Raw genomic sequence first — 21781 nt, forward strand, 5'->3', positions numbered from 1 at the left:
TAAATGCAGTGATATTTTTATTTTACTACATGCAATCCATAGATTATTGTGCAGCGGGAAATTGCGATTTAATAGAAACTAAACTAAATAGATGTATGGGCTCATATTGGAGTAAGGACGTGCTCCCAGTGGCAAGCACCCGGTTCATTCCTTTCCTGAACCATGGAAGAGCCATGCATCTTTTGTTTGTTCTCCTTGTAAACTTAATAGATATCTGATATATGGCTGCCTCAAATTTGGTTATGTGTCCTATTATTCCTCTGTACCTCACAAGACAGGGGTGCGTGGTATGTACGTAACAAGTATTTTCCAATATATTTGAATATATTCTTGTTATTAATGCAGCATTACCAGGTCAAGAGTTATTAATTATGTGTGGATTTTGGAAGCTGGGGTGTGCGAACAGCGCGCTTTCAGGTCATCTGACTTAGGCTACCAATGTGGATTGTCCCTGAATGGCTTTATGATTTTACTTATGACCTGTGCTAGAAGGTTATGGCATGCCACTTGATGAAGCTATGTGTGTTCTGGCATGCCATATCACGCTGAGCATTATTTAAGAGGTTTAAAAGTTATTATTTAAGTTTCTAGACTCTCTGGTAAATGTTTTTTCAACTAAAATGTTGTTTATTGTTTTAAGATGTCTGTAGGCTGGGACTATGTGCTAGTGGGGGTGTATGGAATGTGCCAATTCTCTACTGATCCTACAGAGAAAGGCTCCATTCACATATAGCCTTTGCGATAGCAACAAACTCTTTACGATCAACTCCATAACAAAGACCAGGGCCGTCTTTAACGCAGGGCAGCTGCCCAGGGCCCAGTCATTGTTGTGGGGCCCAAAGGGCAGCTGCCAAAGGTGGCTTTTGCACCTGCATAAGGGATAGGGAGTCTGCCCCGTGAGGGGACTACAGCCTGAATCAGGGCAGCATGAACAGGGGGTGTCTGATGGGGAGGCCCTGAGTGTCTGTACTGGCTGCTGCATGTGTGTATTAGGGACCCCTCTCAAGAGAGAGGGGTCACTACATGCTGCTTGTCTGTATGTGATGGGGGTCACTACATGATTTCCATGTACATATGATGGGGGACAATAAACCTTAGTAAGGCTGCATAGACAGTCGTCTGTGGGCGCCGGGGGGGGATGGGAGAGAGGGGGTGAATAATGCACCTTCACCTGTGTACACAATAATCCTTGCACAGGCCCCGCCCTTGAGTCCGCAAAAGATGCACCTGCGCCACTCTTCTGTTTACTGTGCGATCGGTATTGCATAGTGTTGCTCCGCTCCTGCGTATGCATGGGCGAAATTGCATGGCGGGGGCGGTAAGGGGTCGGGATAGGTAGGAACGGGAGGCCCAAGAAAATGTTTGCCCAGGGTCCAATCAGTATTAAAGACTGCCCTGACAAAGACAAGAGGCCACCATCTAAAATTGGTGGAGAAAACATTTCTCAAGGGGCGAAGGGTTTTTTTCTCAGTTAGAGCGTTCAGGGTCTGGAACTTGCTGCCACATACAGTGATTTCAGCCAAGAGTGTGGAATCGTTCAACAAGCTTTTGGACAATTTCCTTAGGGAGCGTAATATAAAGGGGTACAGGTACTCTTAAGAAGGAGATCACACAAGGACCTATACATACGCACACATCAGCAGAACCATATACACGCACGCAATAGGTTGGACTTGATGGACTTATGTCTTTATTCAACCTCAAATACTACTATGTACTATGTTTCCTGCATGGTTTTCCGTGCAGAAGACCATGCAGCACAGCACGCAAACGCTAAAATCTTTCATCTGCATGGATTCCACTCGTATGTGGCTATTACTTTAGGCACGAACGCACGGAATCCGTCATAAAATTGCGCTTGGACTATTTTGCGGGCCACGAGTTTTAGTCCGCCGCAAAAGTCTGAACAATGCACAATAAAGTGCATTGTTTTTTTATGTTTAGAGCGGCTCTGCACATATTCGTACAGCTAAATATGCACGGACAACCACTCCTGTGTGAATGGAGCCTAGAATCTAATTTGTGTTGCAGACTGGTGAATTGTAACAGTTTTAGTTATATAATATTATTTATTAATTTACATGTTTAATTCATTACTGTAAAACCTCTGAAAGGCAATTCCTGCATGCCACTTTTCTTAGATCTGACATGGCAGTAAACCTTATTGAATCTGTGACAGCAATACCGACACACAATACAATTGTTGCTGCTTTGAACTATTTAAATTTAGCACACATGTCAGTATTTCCAATTAAAGTGTTGCACAACCTTCATGAATTTATTGCATGGCTTTAGATTGCATCCACACTGCCAATAATGTGTTGGAAATGCCTTATTGAATCAACCCATTCCTTACCAACCCTTTACCTTTCTGATTAAATTCATCAGATATTAAAGCAAACCCTTCACAAAAAGCCGTTGACTGAGTCCAGGTGAGTGTAGTCTGAGAGGCAGAGCGATAATCAGGAGCAGAGTTATGTACCTACTGGAGAGTCCAATAATGGGTAAATGAAGGGCCCCATGGCAGCAGTTTTGGGAGGCCCTGTGAATTGTGAATTATGGCCCTTTGCTATAGAATATACAGTACCATTGCTCTATAACAGTAAATTAACATATGTATGATAACTTTGTTTTTTTCAGGCTTGGAAATTCTAGACTCTCTTAGGTGTGTCAATAATTTCAAAACACACTGGACCTGTCACTGGAATGAAATGGAGAAAGTACGAGAAATACTTCCCATGAGCCTCTACCGCTGGAATAAGCTGAATAGGTATTTCTGTATAATAAACTGTCAAATTCACAGTTGGCATAAAGTTATGGGAGCAATTGAATACACATGTAAATAAAGAAAAGAAAAGCCCATCTAACTGTAATACTATGGTTTTAGGCAGGTTTCAATTTTTTAAATACTTCACTAGATCCACAGGATCCTTCCTGCAAGCATATTCACAGTGATAGACCAATTGTGGTGTTCAAAGCATTGCTGTTCCAATTGGTTTAGCGTGCTGACCTTCCCTATCCCATGTGGATTAAAGAAGGCTAATATGAAGACATGTTATAGTACTGCTACTAGCAGCAATTAAATCACCCTTAATTGTTTTTGCTAAATACACTAGACATGTAAGACGCAGAAAAATTCAGTTTGGATATTTCCTTATTTCGGGATTCGGATCCGAAATTCAATTTGGTTCGGGTTTTGGATTCAGATAAAATCCGAATTTTCGTTAGTTTCGGGTGAGTTTACGAATATTCGTTGTGAATACCACAGAAAACCATATACAGATATTAATACTAAAGCTGAAGCTCCTAGACCCAATGGCATTTGGGAGTCCGAATTTCTGAATTTCCAAATACCATTTGGGAGCTCCAGAAAGCAATATGGGTCTGGGAGCCATATTAAAGCTGAGGCTTCCAGACCCGAATGGTATTTAGGAGCTCTTGAATGCTATTCGGAAATTTGGACTGCATTCTGGTCTTGGAGCATCAATTTTAGTATTATGTATATATAAGTAGTATTCTATAACACGAACAAATATTCGTAATGGCAACATTGTGATCCATATATACATAAAACTAAACCTGTGGCTCCCAGACCCGAATGGCATTCGGGAGCTCCCAAATGCTAAACAAAAATTCAGATTTAGACCCATTCGGATGCATTAAACTGAAAAACACATCTGATTGGCCAGAAAAGTCACATGTCCTATTCAATTTCGTTTTTGAACTTTGATTCGGAATGAAACGAATCGTACATGTCTAGAATACATAACTGGGCTAAATGTTGATGTTCAACATTTAGAACCATGCTGTGCTGAAAAAAAGTACTGCATGCAGAACTATTTTGCAGCGCACACCACTGTGATCTGTGCGGATTCTAAACAAGGCGAATTTCCTTGTGTTCGCTTTGGTGTAAACGGGCTTTAAGGAGGAGCAAAACTCAAAAACTGTAGATTGATGTTTTAAATGGAACATCCTTTCTAGAAAAAAATAGCAGTGTAGTTTTTTGTATGTGGGTATGCCTAGGTGCTCTTGTGCCTCATGTCTGTAGTGTGACTCTAAGCCACTGCTGCCTCTGACTGCTAATGTTAGGAGATATGGAGTGATATTTGGTGATGTCTTTATTGTGCTGCTTCCTAGACATGTGCGATTCGTTTCGTTCCGAATCGAAATTCGGACGAATTTTCGTAAATTCGGATTCCCGTGTTGGTGTCTCTGACATGCATAAGCAAATCCTACCACTGCTAAGATGGCCACCTCCACAAAGAGACACATTGCAGAACGTGGCATGGGGAAAAGATCATTTGCAGGAAGACCACAGGCAATACTGCTGACTAGTCCTTTGCCCTCTTTCTGCTTTTTTTTGGCACCACTTTCAGAGTTTTAAGGTCTAGTCCTCACCTACCCAGACCCAATTTAGCTATATTTATAGAAATTGTTCCTATTTTTGCTAAATTCCACCTCAACCAAAGCAATGACATTTATGAGGTAGTGTCGAGCTACGTTGAGACAAATATACACGCAAACAACTGATTAAAAAATACAACTGAAATGATTGTATAGTATTTTTGTAACTGTTACTCTATTTAATGTGTTAAGCACTAAAAAATAAAAGTTATAAAATATTTTTTAACCAGTTGACATCCGCGGTGTTAAACCCCCTTCCCATCCAGGCCATTTTTCAGTATTCAGCGCTGCGGTACTTTGACTGACATTACTGTCAGGAAAATAGGAAATATTGCATATTGACCTACAGGCAGGTGGAGATCTATGCTCCTTTTCTGATGCGTAAATCGGAGCCAAAATGCTTATGTTCAGATAAAACGCAAACAACCACACACACGCAGTAAAATAAGTCTGAGGAATGACTCACAAACCTCTCTGCAGTATTTAAATTAAATGCAGAAAGTCTAAAAGCAAACAGTTTTCTACTGCTCCCTCATTTTAAATAAACCCATAATGCTCTGTGACACCAGTATCATGGGTGCACACTGTACTTATTGATCACACAAGTACAGTAGATTGTCTTCTAACAACTGTGGCTTTCTTCTAAACTTATCAACAGTTCTAGATATCCCTGCAGTACTGCTCCCTCTAGCAACCAGGAAGATGGGAAACTTCATATGAGCTGCCGCTTTGATGACAGGTTCAGCTCTTCAGTAGCTGCCAGCTTCGCCTTTGTAACAGAAAAGGATGTTCATGTGGAGACTTGCCTTATACCAACATCTAAAGGTAAGAGTCTATAAATCAAACAATTATCTTAAAGTGTAACCCCACCTAACAGGACAGGAAATTAAAATAAATATCTCCAATAAGGACACACACAGCAAAAACCTGATAAAGGTTCTGGTCCTGCTTCGCTCTCTCGAAAAGTAGAAAAAAAAAGTTTTGGCAGACATTTAGTTTAATCATAGTTTATATGAAAAAGGAAATCAAGAAGTATTTCTTATCACAGTTATGGTTTATAAAGAGTGATGCAACATACAGCCTTAGATAGAATTAAGATGAAATGTAGTCATTTCTTTTTGCTCTTTTTTCAAATCTATTCTTTCAGTTCAGATGTTTCCTCCAGAAGACCTTGAACTCCAAATGTCCGACAATGGCAAAATGAGTCTATCCTGGAGGATGCCAAAACTTGTACACTCTTCTGCATCTCTTTTGTACCAAGTCATCTACTGTAGGAAGGATTGGGAAACGTGGGAGGTACAGTACAACAAATAGTATTTTGTCTACATCTTCAAAGCATTGTGAAAAACAATATTGTGCCGAGCTAATAATCATACATATCTAATAAATTGAAACATATATAAATGAGTCACATATATGAGCCTTCAAACAAATGAGGCATAAGAAATATCTACACACATACAAAAAAGCAATATAGGCAAAAAAAGATCAAAGCATTAGTGAGTATTGACCACCTCACTCACTCTACCTTTGGAAGATGCTTTTTTAAAATTATTATTATTATTCTACAGGATATATATAGCGCCAACAGTTTGCGCAGCGCTTTACAATATAAGGAAGACATTACAATCACAATACAATTCAACACAAGATGGCAAGGAGGGCCATGCCCGTGAGGGCTTACAAACTAATAGGGAGGGGCAAGTGATACATGAGGAGGTCGCTGTGTGTGGATGTTTTATACACTGTATGAATGCACAGAATGCAGGAATATTCACTATAGTGTAACAGCAATAACAACAATAAAAATGGCACAGGAGCCTGGTGCTGAAGAATTAAGCACAAGGCTTTTAGCACTAAAAACAAGCTAAAATCACAAAATTCCACTACATTTAATAATTATCCCTAACACTAAAGCCCTCCACTTACCCTGCAACCAGGGCAGCCATCAGAAATTTTGGGGCCCCTTACACGGCTTTAGGCCGGGCCCCCCCCCCCCCTGGACGCAGGGCTTAGTGACGCACTGGACGCAGGGCTTATTGACGTGCTGGACACAGGACCCAACTGAGAGTGACCCTGCAGAGCCCACCATAGATGCTGCACAGCCCATCTGAGACTGTCTATGGTGGGCTCTGAAGGGGTCTCAGGTGGGCTGGTCAGGGCTGCATCCCTGCCCTCCCTCCTTTCCTTCCTTCCTTCCTAGCTCCTCTTGCCTGCACACATGGCCTCGTCTGCCACCGGACCAGCCAGAAGTGACGTCCCATCACTAACGTGGCGTCACTTCCGGCCAGTCCGACATCAGACGAGCAGCGTCGCTGATGGGGCCCTAGCTTGTCTCAAAGCCGCTGCAGCGGAAATGCTGGGGCCCTGCGCTGCTAGGGCCAGGCCTCCGCCTCCTCGCCCTTCACCGTCGGCCGATAGTCATGTAAGGGACCCGGGCGGGCCCACCAGGCTGCCCGGGCCCCTTACATGAGTATTGACCGTACCCCCCTGATGGCTGCCCTGCCTGCAACACTTTGCCTTCTACAATCATACACTTAATACTTAAAGTATACCTTTGCATTAAGCAATACTAGTTGAGAATACCTCATGCTGGTATGTCTTCCAAGCTCTCTTTAGTTGCATTTGCTATCTAAATCTGTAGCCGCTATCTGGATCTGTTTTCCCCTCAGCAGAGCCTTGGTGGACTGGACCCCACTGGGTGGAAGATGCAAGGAAAGCCCTTTAATGTGCTTAGGACAATGGACCCTGCATGGGGCACTCACCTTGGCACCTGTGTAGCGTGTGGAGTCACTGCAGGGTGCTATACAAGTCAAGTGCTGTGGTCCATCTATGGTGGAGCCCTGTCCCTGAAGACCCCCTCCAGGGGGTATGCCCACCAGTAGGTAAAAACCCCGTTCCTAAAGAGAACAGAGGTTTATCAAACACTGTTATCTCTACGCTCTTGAAAGCTATGAAATCAACCTTCTGCAAGGTCTACCATCGCACCTAAGAGGCCTATTTTGCTTGGTTCAAGGCAAAGGAGTTTTATCCCAGGCAATACTCCATGAGACACATCTTATCTTTCCTCCAGCCTGGCCTAGACTAGCATTTTGCCTTAAGCATTATCAAGGATCAACTTGAAAGGTTGCTTGCTACTGTCTCAAGTGAAGGCATTTGTGCTCCAAACATATTGGCCGAAAATGGTACTTTGGGCAGAATGCCGAAAGTACCATTTTGCAGCTGAAATTGCAGTGCATCCATAATTTCTCTCCTCCTTGCTGGGCACTGTTCTCTGTCCTCTCTGACACAGAGCAGCGTACAGCGGGGAGGAGAGAAACCTTCAGGAGGCCGAGCGGGGCGGGGAGGAGAGTGCTGTGAGCTGTCACAGGAGGCTGAGCTCTTCTCCCGCACCACCCCTCTCGGCCTGCTGTGACAGGCAGAGACTCAGGATGGAGAGCAGGGAAGAGACAGCAGTCAGCTGTCACAAGAGGCTGAGTCAGAAATGCAGGGGAGGAGTCAGCTGTCAGCTGTGTCACAGGAGGCTGAGCTCTCCTCCCCGCACAGCCCATTTTGCCTCCTGTGACAGCCGAAGGAGTCAGGATGGAGAGCAGTTATAGGCACTCAACAATAAGCTGATTGTTGAGTGTTTGTAAACAATTGAGGACATAGTATGTTTACTGTGTCCCTTAATTATAAATGAACAGGAAGTGCTCTACATCAATTCCTGTTCATTCATGATTGGGGACATAGTAACTCTTACTATATCCACAATTTATGAATGAACAGGAACACTTAGTATAGAGGCTTCCTGTCCATTCATAACAGGGCTGCAGAAAAAGAGATTGAGGACTCTTTTTCTATTTCAAAAGGGAAATTTGGGGGTTTTGGGGAAATACCAGACCCCTTTTTTTGGTTTTCGGTTTCAGCCTGACAAATTTTTTATTTTCGGTCACTCAATTTCAGTGCACCTCTAATTCACACTGCTTACGTTAAAAAATAATAATGATAATTTTGTAATAATGATAACAGAAATGTATTCATTTGTGCCTAGATTTTCACATTAACATAAATACTTTTCTTTGTCTTCAGGATGCTGTTTCTTTAAATGTCTTGGGAAAGATGGAAGTCCATTTCAGTCCTCAGTCATTTGTACCTGGGAGCACTTACCTCTTTAGAGTACGTTCTGTGAGACATGAAGACCCAGGATACCGGAGTGCGTGGAGCAAAGAACTGACCTGGGCTACGCCTTCAGGTATTTTGAAACTGAACGAAAATACTGTATATGCAAAATTTGAAGAAGAGAAGTTTCTTTTGGCTTTGTATTGGAAAGACATAGGAATCATTACCTCCCACAATCCCTTAAAATTATAAAAATAGTACAATTTTCTCCAGCCAGTACCTCTGCTCGTAAAGTAAGGATATTTTGGTTGTAAGAATTCAGGTAAACTTGGAAACAGTGTGAGAAGCAGACCACCTCTGTCATAGCACACAAGGGGCTCACAGAGGAGATAATTATGTATATGTGTTTGTGTGTGTGTGGGGGGGGGGTCCTATACAATAACCATTAACCAGTTAAAGAGGCACTGTGACCTTGCTCATTCAGGATGAAGTGACATGGTCTATTAATAGCCCATGCCCTCAGGTATAATCATCGATCCCTGCTCCAATTCTGGGTTTAACCAATCATTTTGGGCATATATATTCCTAATGGTCCTCATAACTGGGGGTGTAGCAGGGATGTGTCCATTGGCTAAATGCATTGTGCTGGAAGCTGTCCCTCTTTCTCATCTCAGAAAGTTGTGAGGTATGCGATTGCCCGCTGAGGTCCAAGCACCATCACACGCAAAGGCAGAGAGGGAGCGTGGACCTGTAAGTATACCTCGCTGGAGGGGGTTGGCTATCAGGTGTTTCCAAAAGTTCCCAAGCATATACATTACATAAAACATATACATTGTTGATCATATCTTCAGAATTCACGTTGTGACAGATCTGAAGGTGCTGAAGATCTATGCAGTATACTCAAAGGGGCGGGCTTAGAAAAAACAGCAAAGGTTTCATAATATGGATGTGTTTGGATGGACATAGACTGAATTTGAATAGGTAGTGGCAAGGCTTTTTAAACAAAAAAAGAACTCAATGAAGCAGTGTTTAACTGTGAACCCTTGTTTAAAAATCCCACTACAATTTTGGAGCAATAACAAACAACCGTCATTGTGTAAAGACACTCCCTTTTTTGTTTTCCCTGGCAGTCATTGGTTCCCTGAAAAAAATAAAAAAGATATACTCAACTGAACCGTGCAGCTATTAGACCGGTCCCTGGAACCTGTTTCCTCTGCTCCAGTGATGGTATGTCCCTCGGTGTCCTTGTGTCCTAGATGTGATGACTCACAGGACCTTAAACCACCAGAGCAGAGAGAGAGAGAGAGAGATTGGAGGGACTGGTCTAATAGACAGCTGCCTGGGAGATTCAGGTGAGTATATCTTTTTTATTTTCATCCCTAGACGAAAACGAGCACTTAACCCAGGCAGTGCGGGGGTAGCCACGCTGCAAAGGTCAGGAATATTCTTCTTCTTCTACCCTCCTGGCATTATGCATACTGTAGAAGGCTGGAGCAGTCCAGAAGAGATATGTCAGTCAGCCCAAGAACTGCAGCAGGAACATGGATGTCAGTGTCCTTAGTACCTGGGGCTCCAGGCACGACATATGGAATACGTGCCCGGGAGTGCTAGCAGAATTTTTGGGTGTGCAAAAGCACACCCAAGCACCCATCTGGTTCCACCACTGGTAATAGCTGAAACCATTTCAGAAACATCCTGTCTTGTTTAATGTACGCCTGGCAGGAAACAGCTGGCCTGCTCAGAGAAATAAACTGTTACCCTATTGCAGATATAAATACATTTTGCTGTAAAACCACACTATAGTATGAAACATGTTCTATGTAAAATATACAGAAAAGGGAAAACAAACTACCGTAATAAGAAATCAATGAATACGATTTGTAAAAAAAAAAGCAACTCTTCATTATACGTAATTGTTTTTTCCACAGATCATGGAACCATTATTCAAAATTTAAAATGCGAATATGATGGCTCTGTAAAGATGAATTGCAGCTGGGAGGTGAAGAGAGAACTGATAAGCTCTGTGTCCTTTACTTTATACTACACTGAATCCCCCACAGATTGCAAATTTGCATCAACTGATGGGTAAGCTAAGAAATCATTAAAAGTCTCTCTATTTTTGATATCATATTCAAAATTTCAAAGCATTTCAATTTTTTTAATAAATGGGGGTGACTATATTACAGTTATTACTCTGTTAAAGAAACGCTAGTATTCTTTAATACATTTACTTTGTTTATGTCCAGTACATATTAATACTACTACTGCTATTACTACTACTACTAATAATAATATTTTTCTTTTAATCAGTCAAATACAGTTACCACTTGCAGGCAGGAGGTATTGCTCAATGCAAGGTCTATCATTTGTAAAATGTTCCTACTTTCAGGCATCTGCTGTATAAAAATATAGCTGAATGAGTCAGATGAAGCACATATCCTCTGCCTTCATCTTCTAATGAACGGGGTAACATCTTAAAGAGTGCATTAACAGTTTGGCAGAACGAATTGAATAAGTGCTGGACTTTCTACTAGAAAGCATAGCAAGCATTTCAAACACAGAGTCCTGCATGCAATAAACAAATATAAAAAAACATTGAAATAAATAATTATATTTGTAAACCATATATTTATACAAATGTAAAAATATAAAACATTCATTTATAAACATGAACACTTTTAACAAAAGTAAAATTAACCATAAACCACGCTATGCTCCTTTTAAGATATGAGTTCCACTGTAAAAATATGCCTCCTAAGGCATCCTCTAGGCTATGAATCAATGATTAAGGACTTGAAGGAATAGGTGCTGAATGGTGGAATCATATTAAGTGTCTTCAATGAGCGCTCATGTGTATTGAGCCTTTGTCTCTATACACTTTTTTATACTTGACTTTCAGAAAGGACTAACATCAGAGACATGAGCTGTGTATTGGCATTTAAAGCTTGTGTTTTCAAGTCCTTTTAGGGGTCTTCTAGGCATTAGCCCAGAGACTATAGTGCTCAGAAGGCACTAGTAAAAACAGTGGTCTAGGTTACATAGTTACATAGTATTTGAGGTTGAATAAAGACATTAGTCCATCAAGTCCAACCTATTAGGATCTCATTCTAGGAGTACCCGTACCCCTGTATATTAAGTTAACGCCACTTAGCTCCCAGGTAAGGCCTTTATTACAAGAAAGGAGTACTCATGACAAGTGCTCTTTAATTACACATAGCTTAAAGTGAATCTGTGGCCAGGCTGTAGACATTCAAGTCATATTTCTATTAAATAGTAAATTAACTTTAAAGCAAGCCCCCACAGCCCCCCCTCCCCCTAACCTCTGTAGCTGCAGGCACTTATGAGCTATTCATTCTCACCGATTACCCCTTTACCTCAGCGTTAATGTGCATTGCATTAAGGCAACCCCATTCTTTCTGAATGGGCTGCCAAAGCTCCTCAGTGCAGTCAGCTTGAAGTCTTTATCTCTCAGTAACTCAGCTCCCCCTTCCAAAGCATCTACTCTTTTTTGACATTAGAAATTAAAAGGATGCTCAGTTACTGCTGTGTGGGAGGAGCAAAGTGAGTTGAGCTACTGACATATGCAACTACTTAGACAACTTCACTGCTTCTGCTTAAATTGAGGTCAGTGGGGGCTTGTTCTATAGTTCAGTTACTGCTTGTTAAGAATGTGTGAATATACATAGCCTGGCCAACCCCAGCCCCATTACAGAGCATTGGATACTACTTTGATTATCCATTTAAGAACAGGTGTTAAGAATCATGCACACCCAAAGGATGCTGATAGTCATTGATTGCCATAACTCAATATCACCCAAAATAAACAGATAGAGATTAATTATGGTTGAGCACTTGGTGACGGGTCTCAAAGGAGAAGAAAAAAGATAAGGTAAAATGTTGTATTTGCAAGCTTGCATAATGGAGTTTATTTACTAAACAAGAAGAACATGTTTAAAGTAAATTTCTACTTGGCAATGATATTTACACTTAACTCAGTGAATGTGGTGAAAATTCACTTTGCAAAGAATGTCCAACAATGTGCTAGGAAAATTTAAAAAAATATATTTTTAGCTTTCACATGATTGGATGATAGAAGTCAGCACAGCTTCACCATATTCAGTAAACTAACAGGGATATTCACAAAAAGGTAAAGAGTTTGGAGAAGGCAGGAGAAGTGAACAATCTAGGACAACATAGCTGAACTGGAAAGTGAGCTGAATTGGAGAATTTGTTTTCCAAATCAGCTATGTTGTCCTAGATCAGGGGTGCCCATTAGGTAGATCGCGATCTACCAGTAGATCGCAAAGCAAACACTAGTAGATCGCGATCAGCTCACTGACCTGAGCTCCCTCCCGCAGTGCTAGTGCGGCTGAATGCGTCAGACGCCGCAGACGGGAAGGAGAGAGAGAAGGAGCGAGGAGAGAGAGAAGAGACAGCCAAGAGAGAGGGCCAGTTTGCACCACAAAGTCTGCGTTCCAGAGTGTTCGGCCTCTAGAACGCACAGAAACACAAGGCGGCTTGCAGCATTTTTGCATATAGACCTGAATGCAGGCACTAATGTGCCTGTGTTCTGGGTGCGTGCGATCGCTCTGCGGGCGTGGGGCGTGGCTGCCGTGCCATTGACTTCAATGCACCGCCATGCCCCTGAACGCAGGTGTTTTTTCATTGGTAGATCTCATTGAGCTCGTCATTTGAAAAGTAGATCTCCAGACGACAAATTGTGTCCACCCCTGTCCTAGATTGTTCCCTTCTCCTGCCTTCTCCAGACTCTTCACCCTTTAGTGAATAACCTTGTAAGTGAAAATTCTCTTGCAAATTGAAAATTCACTTTGAAAAGTAAACTTGCTTTACTCTTTTAGCAGATCAGCCTAAAGGTGTCTATAATATATACCAGATGAGTTTATAATTTGTAATAAGTTTGTTTATTTTTCAAATCGAGAATATTATGGGTTTTTTTTTCTTTAGAAAGAAGTCATGTCTTGGTGAAATAGATGAGAGTAAAGAAAGTGGGCCTTATGTACAGTACAGATGTTCTCTGCAAGTACCTTTATCCCAGGCGCATAATTACTTTAGTATCCAAGTCAGAATGCTGGAGGAGGTGAAAGATCTTAAAGCCCATGAGAATAGTGAGTATACTTTGACTTATATTGTGGATGATAGCTATTAAGATAGATAGTAAGATAGATAGTAGCTAATAGTAAGATAAATGTATTTGAGGATGAATAAGTACAATGGAGTTTTAGAGACCAGTAGGGATGAGGTTTAGAAAAACAAAGAGTTTTTTTTTAATTCTGCCACTCATAGGTAGTGATGGAATAAGTTATTTCAGTGTCAGGATATAGTCCCTTAGCACTGAAGGCGGACGAATTGCAAAAGTGTGCCCCTCATCCACACCAGTCCTCCTCATATATAGTCCCCACTGTGTAGATGCATTATTCCCCCCACATTTTGGACTTTCCACTTGTGGAACAGGACCACGGCCAGAACAGGCTGGTTGCAAGAATCCAAGCCTTTCGATCAAAGGCAGCAGCAGTCAGGGAGAGGAGAAAAATGTACCTCTTCCAGGTCAGCTGGCAACTATTTATGTTCATAGTACTTAGCTTTAAAAAATCCATAGATCCAGATCAGAGCCTCAGCGCTGCACACCAACAACTTGCTGAAAGCAAAAGATGTTGCTATTTTTGAACTTTAATGACTAGTAGGCTGTTTTAGTATAGACAGGCCTGGAGCAAAAGAAAGAGAGAATTGTGCAGAGGGATAGCATGACAGGGGGAGAAGGGGAGCCAGGTAGAGAAGGGTTAACTCTTAGGTAAAATAAAGGGGTAGAAGGAGGGGTTGCTTACCGGATTGGTTGAAAGTTTGCCAATGCTGGACTTCTTAAGGGCGATCCGTGTGATCCGTGCGGAGGTGGAGGAAGTTTTCCAGTGGGTTAAGTTGCAATCAGATGAGCATTTTTCCCTCCCACCCGTCCCATTGATTTTGTCTTTTTTTATTGTTTCAGGTTCTGGATCTGTTAGGTCGTCCTAGCAGTCTATTGGCGGTTTGGGGTCCTTGAAGGTGGTCTTGATGGCTGGTTTATTGGAATAATGGTTGGGGGCTCATTCTAGGTGTTGTGTCCTTTAAGTGGTGGTCAATTGGGTGGACCACTTAGTTTTGGCTGAAAGTGTATTCCATCAACAGATATTGTCCGTTGAGCTGGGGGCCTATCGTTAGTTATCTGAAGCCGTAGATGCTGGTTATGGGGTGGATTTGTTACTTTGTGTGCCTTCAAGGACCTTGTTAATTGTATAGCTGTGTTATTTTATTTAATAATATTTGGTTATTTATGCATTTATTTATGCATTTAATTTTGATTTTGAATTAAACAAAGTGCTGCTGTGGCCCCTTTTGAACTCCATACAAGGCTAGTGTGATTTCTGCAGACTTTGGTAAATACTCTAATAAGTGAAAGGCCCTAGTTCCCTATCATAAGACTATTATTATGCCTAAGGGTGACTATATCATCTACTCTTGTGGTATGTGCACAGTAATTGCCCCAAAATCTAGCCATGAATATACTTTCATATGATATATGCTATAAGTTGCTATCCCTATTGTTAAAAGAGATTGAGAAATCCAGGTACCATCAATATTGCTTCTAGCTGCATCACCTTTTTGTGTAAATCTATAATCGCTAGATTGCTAGGTAAAGTCTAATCACAGACATACTGCTATTAAAATCTACATATCAGATTATCTTTTTTCTGTTGCAGTTCAGATTGAGTCTCCCACTGATCTCCAAATAAAAAACCAATCAAGCAATGGATATACACTGATATGGAGCCCACCAGAGGTTGTCTTTCCTACTATCCAGTTAACATACCAGTTGTGTTACTGGAAGGAGGTACAATCCTACATAATATAATAAAATTGTTTTGTGTTGTGTTGTGTTTTCTCTGACAAGTGTTGTGTTTTCTCTGACATTTTAACAAGTCTTTCTCTGTATTCTACCTTTTTTTGTTGTTCCTTCTTTTCCCCATTTTCAATCACCATACTTGAGACAGTTATCTGTTTTCTAGTGATGAACGCCTACAAATTATCTTATCTATAGTCTGTATGTCACTTCAGGGAGACCCGGAATGCCCCCCTTACTCACTGGTCAATGTCTCAGGCAATCCACCTGAATATTACTTTCCAATTTCTAAACTTGAGGGCTTCACTCACTACACAGCAAAGGTGCGTGCAAAGCCTGATGAAAAGTCTCTCTATAATGGTCCATGGAGTGAATGGAGCCAGAGCAGGTCCTGGAGGACAACCAATGGTAATAACAGTGTTTGACAATATTGTCTTATTGTTTATGTATTGTTCACATTTATAAAAGACCATATTTTAATATTTATTCTTCTTGGTCCTCATATCATTTTTGTTATGTTATTTTCCCTGCTGTCAGTTTCTTCCACTGTAAGGACTTGGCTCATTTACAATTTTGTGACAAAACATTTTAAAGTCCGGTTTCAGCGCTGTGTCCATGAAGGTTGCCTAAGACTCCCTATACAAAGTTCTCCCAAACATGCTGTATGCTGGGGTTTGGAAGTGCACTGGCCATTGCAACGCTGCACAAATACTTAAGTGCATGGCACTCTATTTCCACTCCCATGAAGGATTTTACATTTGCTTAGATGTGAACAAGCCATAAAGGGCGCCAATAGCAGTTGCATGTTTAGGCACACATTAATGTACATTGAGGCATGTTGCATTTGACAACCCATCCATTTTAAATGTGCTGTCATCACATATGAAGCACAAAAAATTGCTCATGTACAGTTTTCTACAATGCAGCTCACTACATCGAATTTGCATCTGTGTGTTGAGGTGCATTATAGCACACATATGCTGTATTGTACTTTATATGTGAACTGGGGTGCCATTAAAAATCAATTGCAATGCATGACAACACTACAGGACTGCAATGCCACCAATTGCTGCATGACTCTAAAGTAACTGAAGGCCAATTCATTTTCATGAGAAAAAAGTGCCAGTAGGAATAAGGCTCAGACATACACTATATTGACAAAAGTATTGGGACACCCTTCCAAATCATTGGATTCAAGTGTTCCATGAAATTTCCTTGCTACTAAATATTCCAAGGTCAACTGTTAGTGGCATTATAACAAAGTGGAAGCAACCGGGAACAACAGCAACTCAAAGTGGTTAGGCCACGTAAAAAAGTGGTAGGCCACGTAAAATGACAGAGCGGGGTCAGCCCATGCTGAAGTGCACAGTGCGCAGAAGTAACCAACTGTCTGCAGAGTCAATAGCTAGAGACCTCCAAACTTCGTGTGGCCTTCAGATTGGCAGAACAACAGTGTGTAGAGAGCTTCATGGAATGGGTTTCCATGGCCGAGCAGCTGCATCCAAGCCTTACATCACCAAGTGCAATGCAAAGCAGTGGTGTAAAGCAGTGGATGCAGTGGTGTAAAGCACGCCGACACTGGACTCTAGAGAAATGGAGTGATGAATCACGCTTCTCTGTCTGGCAATCAGATGGTTGTGTCTGGGTTTGGCGGTGGCCAGGAGAACAGTACTTGCCTAACTGCATTGTGCCAAGTGTAATGTTTGGTGGAGGGGAGATTATGGTGTGGGTTTGTTTTTTTCAGCGGTTGGGCTTGGCCCATTAGTTCCAGTGAAGGGAACTCTTAAGGCATCAGCATACCAAGACATTTTGGACAATTCCATACTCCCAACTTTGTGGGAACAGATTGGGGATGGCCCCTTCCTGTTCCAATATGACTATGCCCCAGTGCACAAAGCAAAGTCCATAAAGACATGGATGAGTGAGTTTGGGGTCGACGAACTTGACTGGCCGGCACAGAGTCCTGACCTCAACCAGATAGAACACATTTGGGATGAATTAGAGCGGAGACTGCGAGCCCGGCCTTCTCGTCCAACATCAGTACCTGACCTCACAAATGCGCTTCTGAAAGAACGGTCAAACATCCCCATAGACACACTCCTAAACCTTGTGGACGCCTTCCCAGAAGAGTTGAAGCTGTTATAGCGGCAAAGGGCGGGCCAACTCAATATTGAACCCTACGGACTAAGACTGGCATGCCATTAAAGTTCATGTGCATATAAAGGCCGGCGTCCCAATACTTTTGGCAATATAGTGTATGTCCTGTCAAAGTCATGTGACTGACCTTTCCTCCACTCATGGAGCATATTCTACAGAAAGCACTCTGAATGACACCACTGACCTGTATTCTATGAATGAAACATACAATACAGGTGCAGTGTGCCGTAAACACTGCAGTTGCTTGTGGAGTTTGGCTCCTAAATCTTGCCTTTCATCAGTTGAGGACATGAAACAATGAAAAATGCTCATTAGTTGCCACTGCAGCATTATGCAAATTGCTTTTTGTCATACTAAATCTACCTAAAATAAGAAACCATTTTGTGTTTTTTTGCAGTTCTAACAACAAACATCATATGCATATGCGCCTTTATTATCTCCATCACTATTTCGCTGTTTGCATTTTTTGCATTCAGGTATTACAAGAGGTGAGTTTAAATGATAACAACAAGGAACAGTATAAGGGCTAAACCAAATGGATGACCTGAAATTACATTGACCACATGACCATGAACACATGAACATCGCTTGTGATTGATTAGATGATTAGCTGCTAAAGTCAGTAAAATGGTGCCCTATGGAGCAAGCTACATAATAACATATAACAGTATTAATTATTAAGAAAGCGTTCTGAACAAACTGTATTTTTTTTAGGTTAAAGCAAAGTTTCAATGATTCCCTACCCAACCCCAGCAAGAGCAAACTGCTCAGAAATCAACCACTGGTAAGTAAAGGGCCCACTTGCTGTATAGCTATAAGCTTGAATTTTGCTGTGTCTCATCCAATGTTCACAGACTCTCTTTTCCTTTCCTCTCTGAGACCTCATTTCTTATAACTCTTCTCATTTCCTATGACACTCATTATAACTATCTTTTGGGAATATGTCCTCACAGCTTTATAAGGAGACCCCTTTGGAAATCTGAATACTGTATTTGTAATATATTAAACATTATCTCCCTCTTACTAAAAATTCAGCTACCAACCCAAAACATGCATAAGGGCCACTACTCATAACATCATCAATTACAGAGATGTGTAAACGCCTTAACATCTTTTTCTCTTCTACTATGTGCACTGGATATACATTAAAACATAAACAAATGGTAAGATTTAGATTTCTCTAAGGCAGGGTTAGACAAACTTTGGCTCTCCACCTGTGGCTGGAAAAATCCCATCATGTATCTGCCTCTGGGAGTCATGTCTGTGGCTGATGCTCAATAGGATTTGTAGTTTCAGTACAGCTGGAGGGCTATGGTTTGCCTACTGCTGCTCTTAGGCTAATATAAAGTAGTTTCACAAAACATTACATAAAAAATGCTATTATTATAATTATCTGTTTGGTAGAGTGGAGAAAGGTTAGAGCCCTTGTCAGCAGAGGCGTAGCAAGGTCATGAGGCGCCCGGGGGCAAGTCTTTCATTAGTGCCTCCCCCCACGCCCCCACAAACCAAACCATAATTCAATCGTGATACACACGATCCATGCAGTCTGAAGAATGGAGGGCCACAGACTAATAGAAGGGGGGTCCGGTAACCTGCGATGTCAGCAGTTACCATGGCCCCCCAAGTGGCCAAATTCTAGGGCCCCATCACAGCTGCAATCGCTGTGACCCTGGTAGTGGTGCCACTGTATAGAGGACTACAAATCCCAGCAATACATTATACAGCAATGCAGAATACCACCAGCTATAGAGTACTACAAATCTCAGCAATACATTAAACAGCATTGCAGAACACTATAATCTATAAAGGACTGGTGTGGGTCCCGTACCCTGGTCCACGGTGCCAGGGAGCTCTGGGCTTGTTCCTGGGCACACTGGTAGCACATGGCCCACACCTGCTCTTCATTGATGGGCTGCTCCTAGGTATTCATGAAAATGTCCCCACATCGCCCTGCAAAAATTGCCCTTTTGCCACCCATCCTCCCTGGATCTGCCACTGACCTGATCTTCAATCCCAGCTATGGGGTACAGAGCTCACCTGACTTCTCATCTCAGCTATGGGGTACAGACCTCACCTGCTTCTCATCTCACAAGGTCTCTTCTCCCCCCACTTCCTATGTGTCTACTGAGCCCCCGGTTCTCCCTCTGCCACTGTGTTACCTCTCTCCTTTTCCACCACCATCTCTCTGTCAACTGACCCCCACTGGATCTTCCACTGCCACTGTACCCACCTCTCCTCTCCACTCTCCGCTGTCCACTGACTCCACCTCCACTCTGTTAACAACAAACCCCCCACCTCTCTCAACTCACTCCCAAATTGACTTATCAGGCCAGTGATTTTTAGAAACAAATCTCACCTCTCCTCCTGCGTTCGTCACGCTGCTGCACCTTCGACTCTGTAAACACAAAAACTAGGTAGCTGCGAGACCCCAGCGTGTGCTGAGGCGGCTGACTAACTTTACTGAGCCCAGGGCAGGCACTGCTTTCCCGCCAGGGTAGTTCAGTGTGGCTGGCCTGGCAGAGCAGCGGAGGGAGAGAGCAGTAGCCAGTGGCGCCCAGGGCTGGATTTTTTCTCTCTAATTTTAATTTATTTTCTTAAACTTTTTTATAATTTTTTTAATGTTTTTACTTTTTTGTATTTATCTTATTATCTTTTACGTTTTTATTTTTTAAAATAATTTTACTTTCCTAATTTTTAATCTAATTATTTTTTACTTTTTATCACCTTTTTATTTATTTTTTTACTTGTTATGCTTTACTTATTTTTCATATTTTTTTTTCATTTATTTAATCAATTTGTTTATCAATTTTTATTTTTTTTTACCTAACTTCATTGCTATTATGCAGGAGCTAACAAGCCCCTGTGTGATAGCATCTGGAGGTGGCAGGTTTTCTTGAACCTGTCACCTCCAATACATGAGTTCTAGCACAGCACTGTGATGGAACTCCTGTGACAGCTGAGGGGAAGGCTGTGAGTACAGCTCTCCCCTCACTGTACACACGGAGCAGAGCAGAGAACGTTCTCTGCTCTGCTCCCTGACAGATGATCTCTACAGCTCGACAGATGATCTCTGGTCGGCGGACGGACGCACGGCAACTGCATGTCCCGGAAGTGTAGGGGGGGTGCCCGACACCTGGGAACTTCATGTCCCGGATGATAGGAATCCCTGCCGCCCCTCTACTCCCTGTGGATATTCAGCCCTGCTGGCGACCCCTTCATACCGGTGCCCAGGGGCACGTGCCCCCCCCACTCTACGCCACTGCTTGTCAAGTACTTATTGCTGTGTCTTCCTGTCTTAATTGCACTCACCCCACTTATTTATTGTCCTAATGTAAAAACACAGAAAACGAGATTGATTCTCCCCAGTGGGGTCACAGGCAACAATAAAGGCCTATACGGTAAAGTTCAAAAAGTTTGCCACTTTATCCAAACTAAAATTCAAATAATTTAGTGTCTTTGTGGTTCTTTGATTTTGTAGCTCCGTGGATCATCTGGAGGGACTCAGATCATAACAATCCCATATCTAAATAATGTGGTGCACTCATAACACCTTTTTATTGAAACCTTGCTTTGTACTTTTAAGGGATACTGGAAACAGAGCTATTACCCATTCATACATCGAGACTTCTACGCAGAAGAAAAACCTTCAATATGTGTTACAGTCAGGTGAGAAACAATGACCTTTTTCATGTGTTTTAAATGTCAGAAAGATTTGTGTACATAGGCAATCAAACCACCCAACATTCTGAAATGAGAAAGAGGGACGCCTTCCAGCAAAATGTATTTAGGCAAAGAACACACACCACTGCCTCGTGTCCAGTTATATGGACAACTTTTTTGTTTTTCACCATTACTTTTCCTTTTATACTGGCTTTTTGAAATAGCAACCAAGATGATTCAGAGATAAGATAAATATTTTAGTGCAGAAAAACACTTTTCATAGTTAAATAGAACATTTTCTAAGATGTCTGTACATCAGAGCAAAAAGAGAAGGAAAGAGGGGCAGAGGGATTTGCTTCCAAATGAGGTACAGTTCCTCCAAATGAGGGACGGTTGGGAGGTACAGTATGGCCAATGCATTTTTTAAAACAAAATAATTTGTTTTTAGAATTGAATCTTTATTAAAGCTTAATACCATCCAAAAAAATGTTTTTATTCTTTGTGGGATGAGTTTACATTACTATCAGGTTATTTCTTTGTGTGATTCCCTTGGGGAGCTTTCTTTGT

At 41.8% G+C, this 21781-nt stretch overlaps 1 protein-coding gene across 1 annotated transcript in view; it reads left to right on the forward strand.

The window, feature by feature from the left end:
* Positions 1-21781, forward strand: part of CSF2RB (colony stimulating factor 2 receptor beta common subunit) — a 38329-nt gene that overhangs the window by 9755 nt on the left and 6793 nt on the right. Inside the window, exons 3-13 of the mRNA XM_018552289.1 lie at positions 2641-2770; positions 5081-5229; positions 5552-5700; positions 8476-8638; positions 10434-10590; positions 13471-13631; positions 15258-15388; positions 15613-15805; positions 17952-18042; positions 18269-18338; positions 21138-21220. Coding sequence (XP_018407791.1) covers positions 2641-2770; positions 5081-5229; positions 5552-5700; positions 8476-8638; positions 10434-10590; positions 13471-13631; positions 15258-15388; positions 15613-15805; positions 17952-18042; positions 18269-18338; positions 21138-21220 — 1477 coding nt within the window. The remainder of the gene's footprint in view (positions 1-2640; positions 2771-5080; positions 5230-5551; positions 5701-8475; positions 8639-10433; positions 10591-13470; positions 13632-15257; positions 15389-15612; positions 15806-17951; positions 18043-18268; positions 18339-21137; positions 21221-21781) is intronic.

This window comes from Nanorana parkeri, unplaced genomic scaffold, assembly GCF_000935625.1.
Source record: "Nanorana parkeri isolate BGI_ZX_2015 unplaced genomic scaffold, ASM93562v1 scaffold83, whole genome shotgun sequence".
In the NCBI taxonomy this organism is placed as follows: domain Eukaryota; kingdom Metazoa; phylum Chordata; class Amphibia; order Anura; family Dicroglossidae; genus Nanorana; species Nanorana parkeri.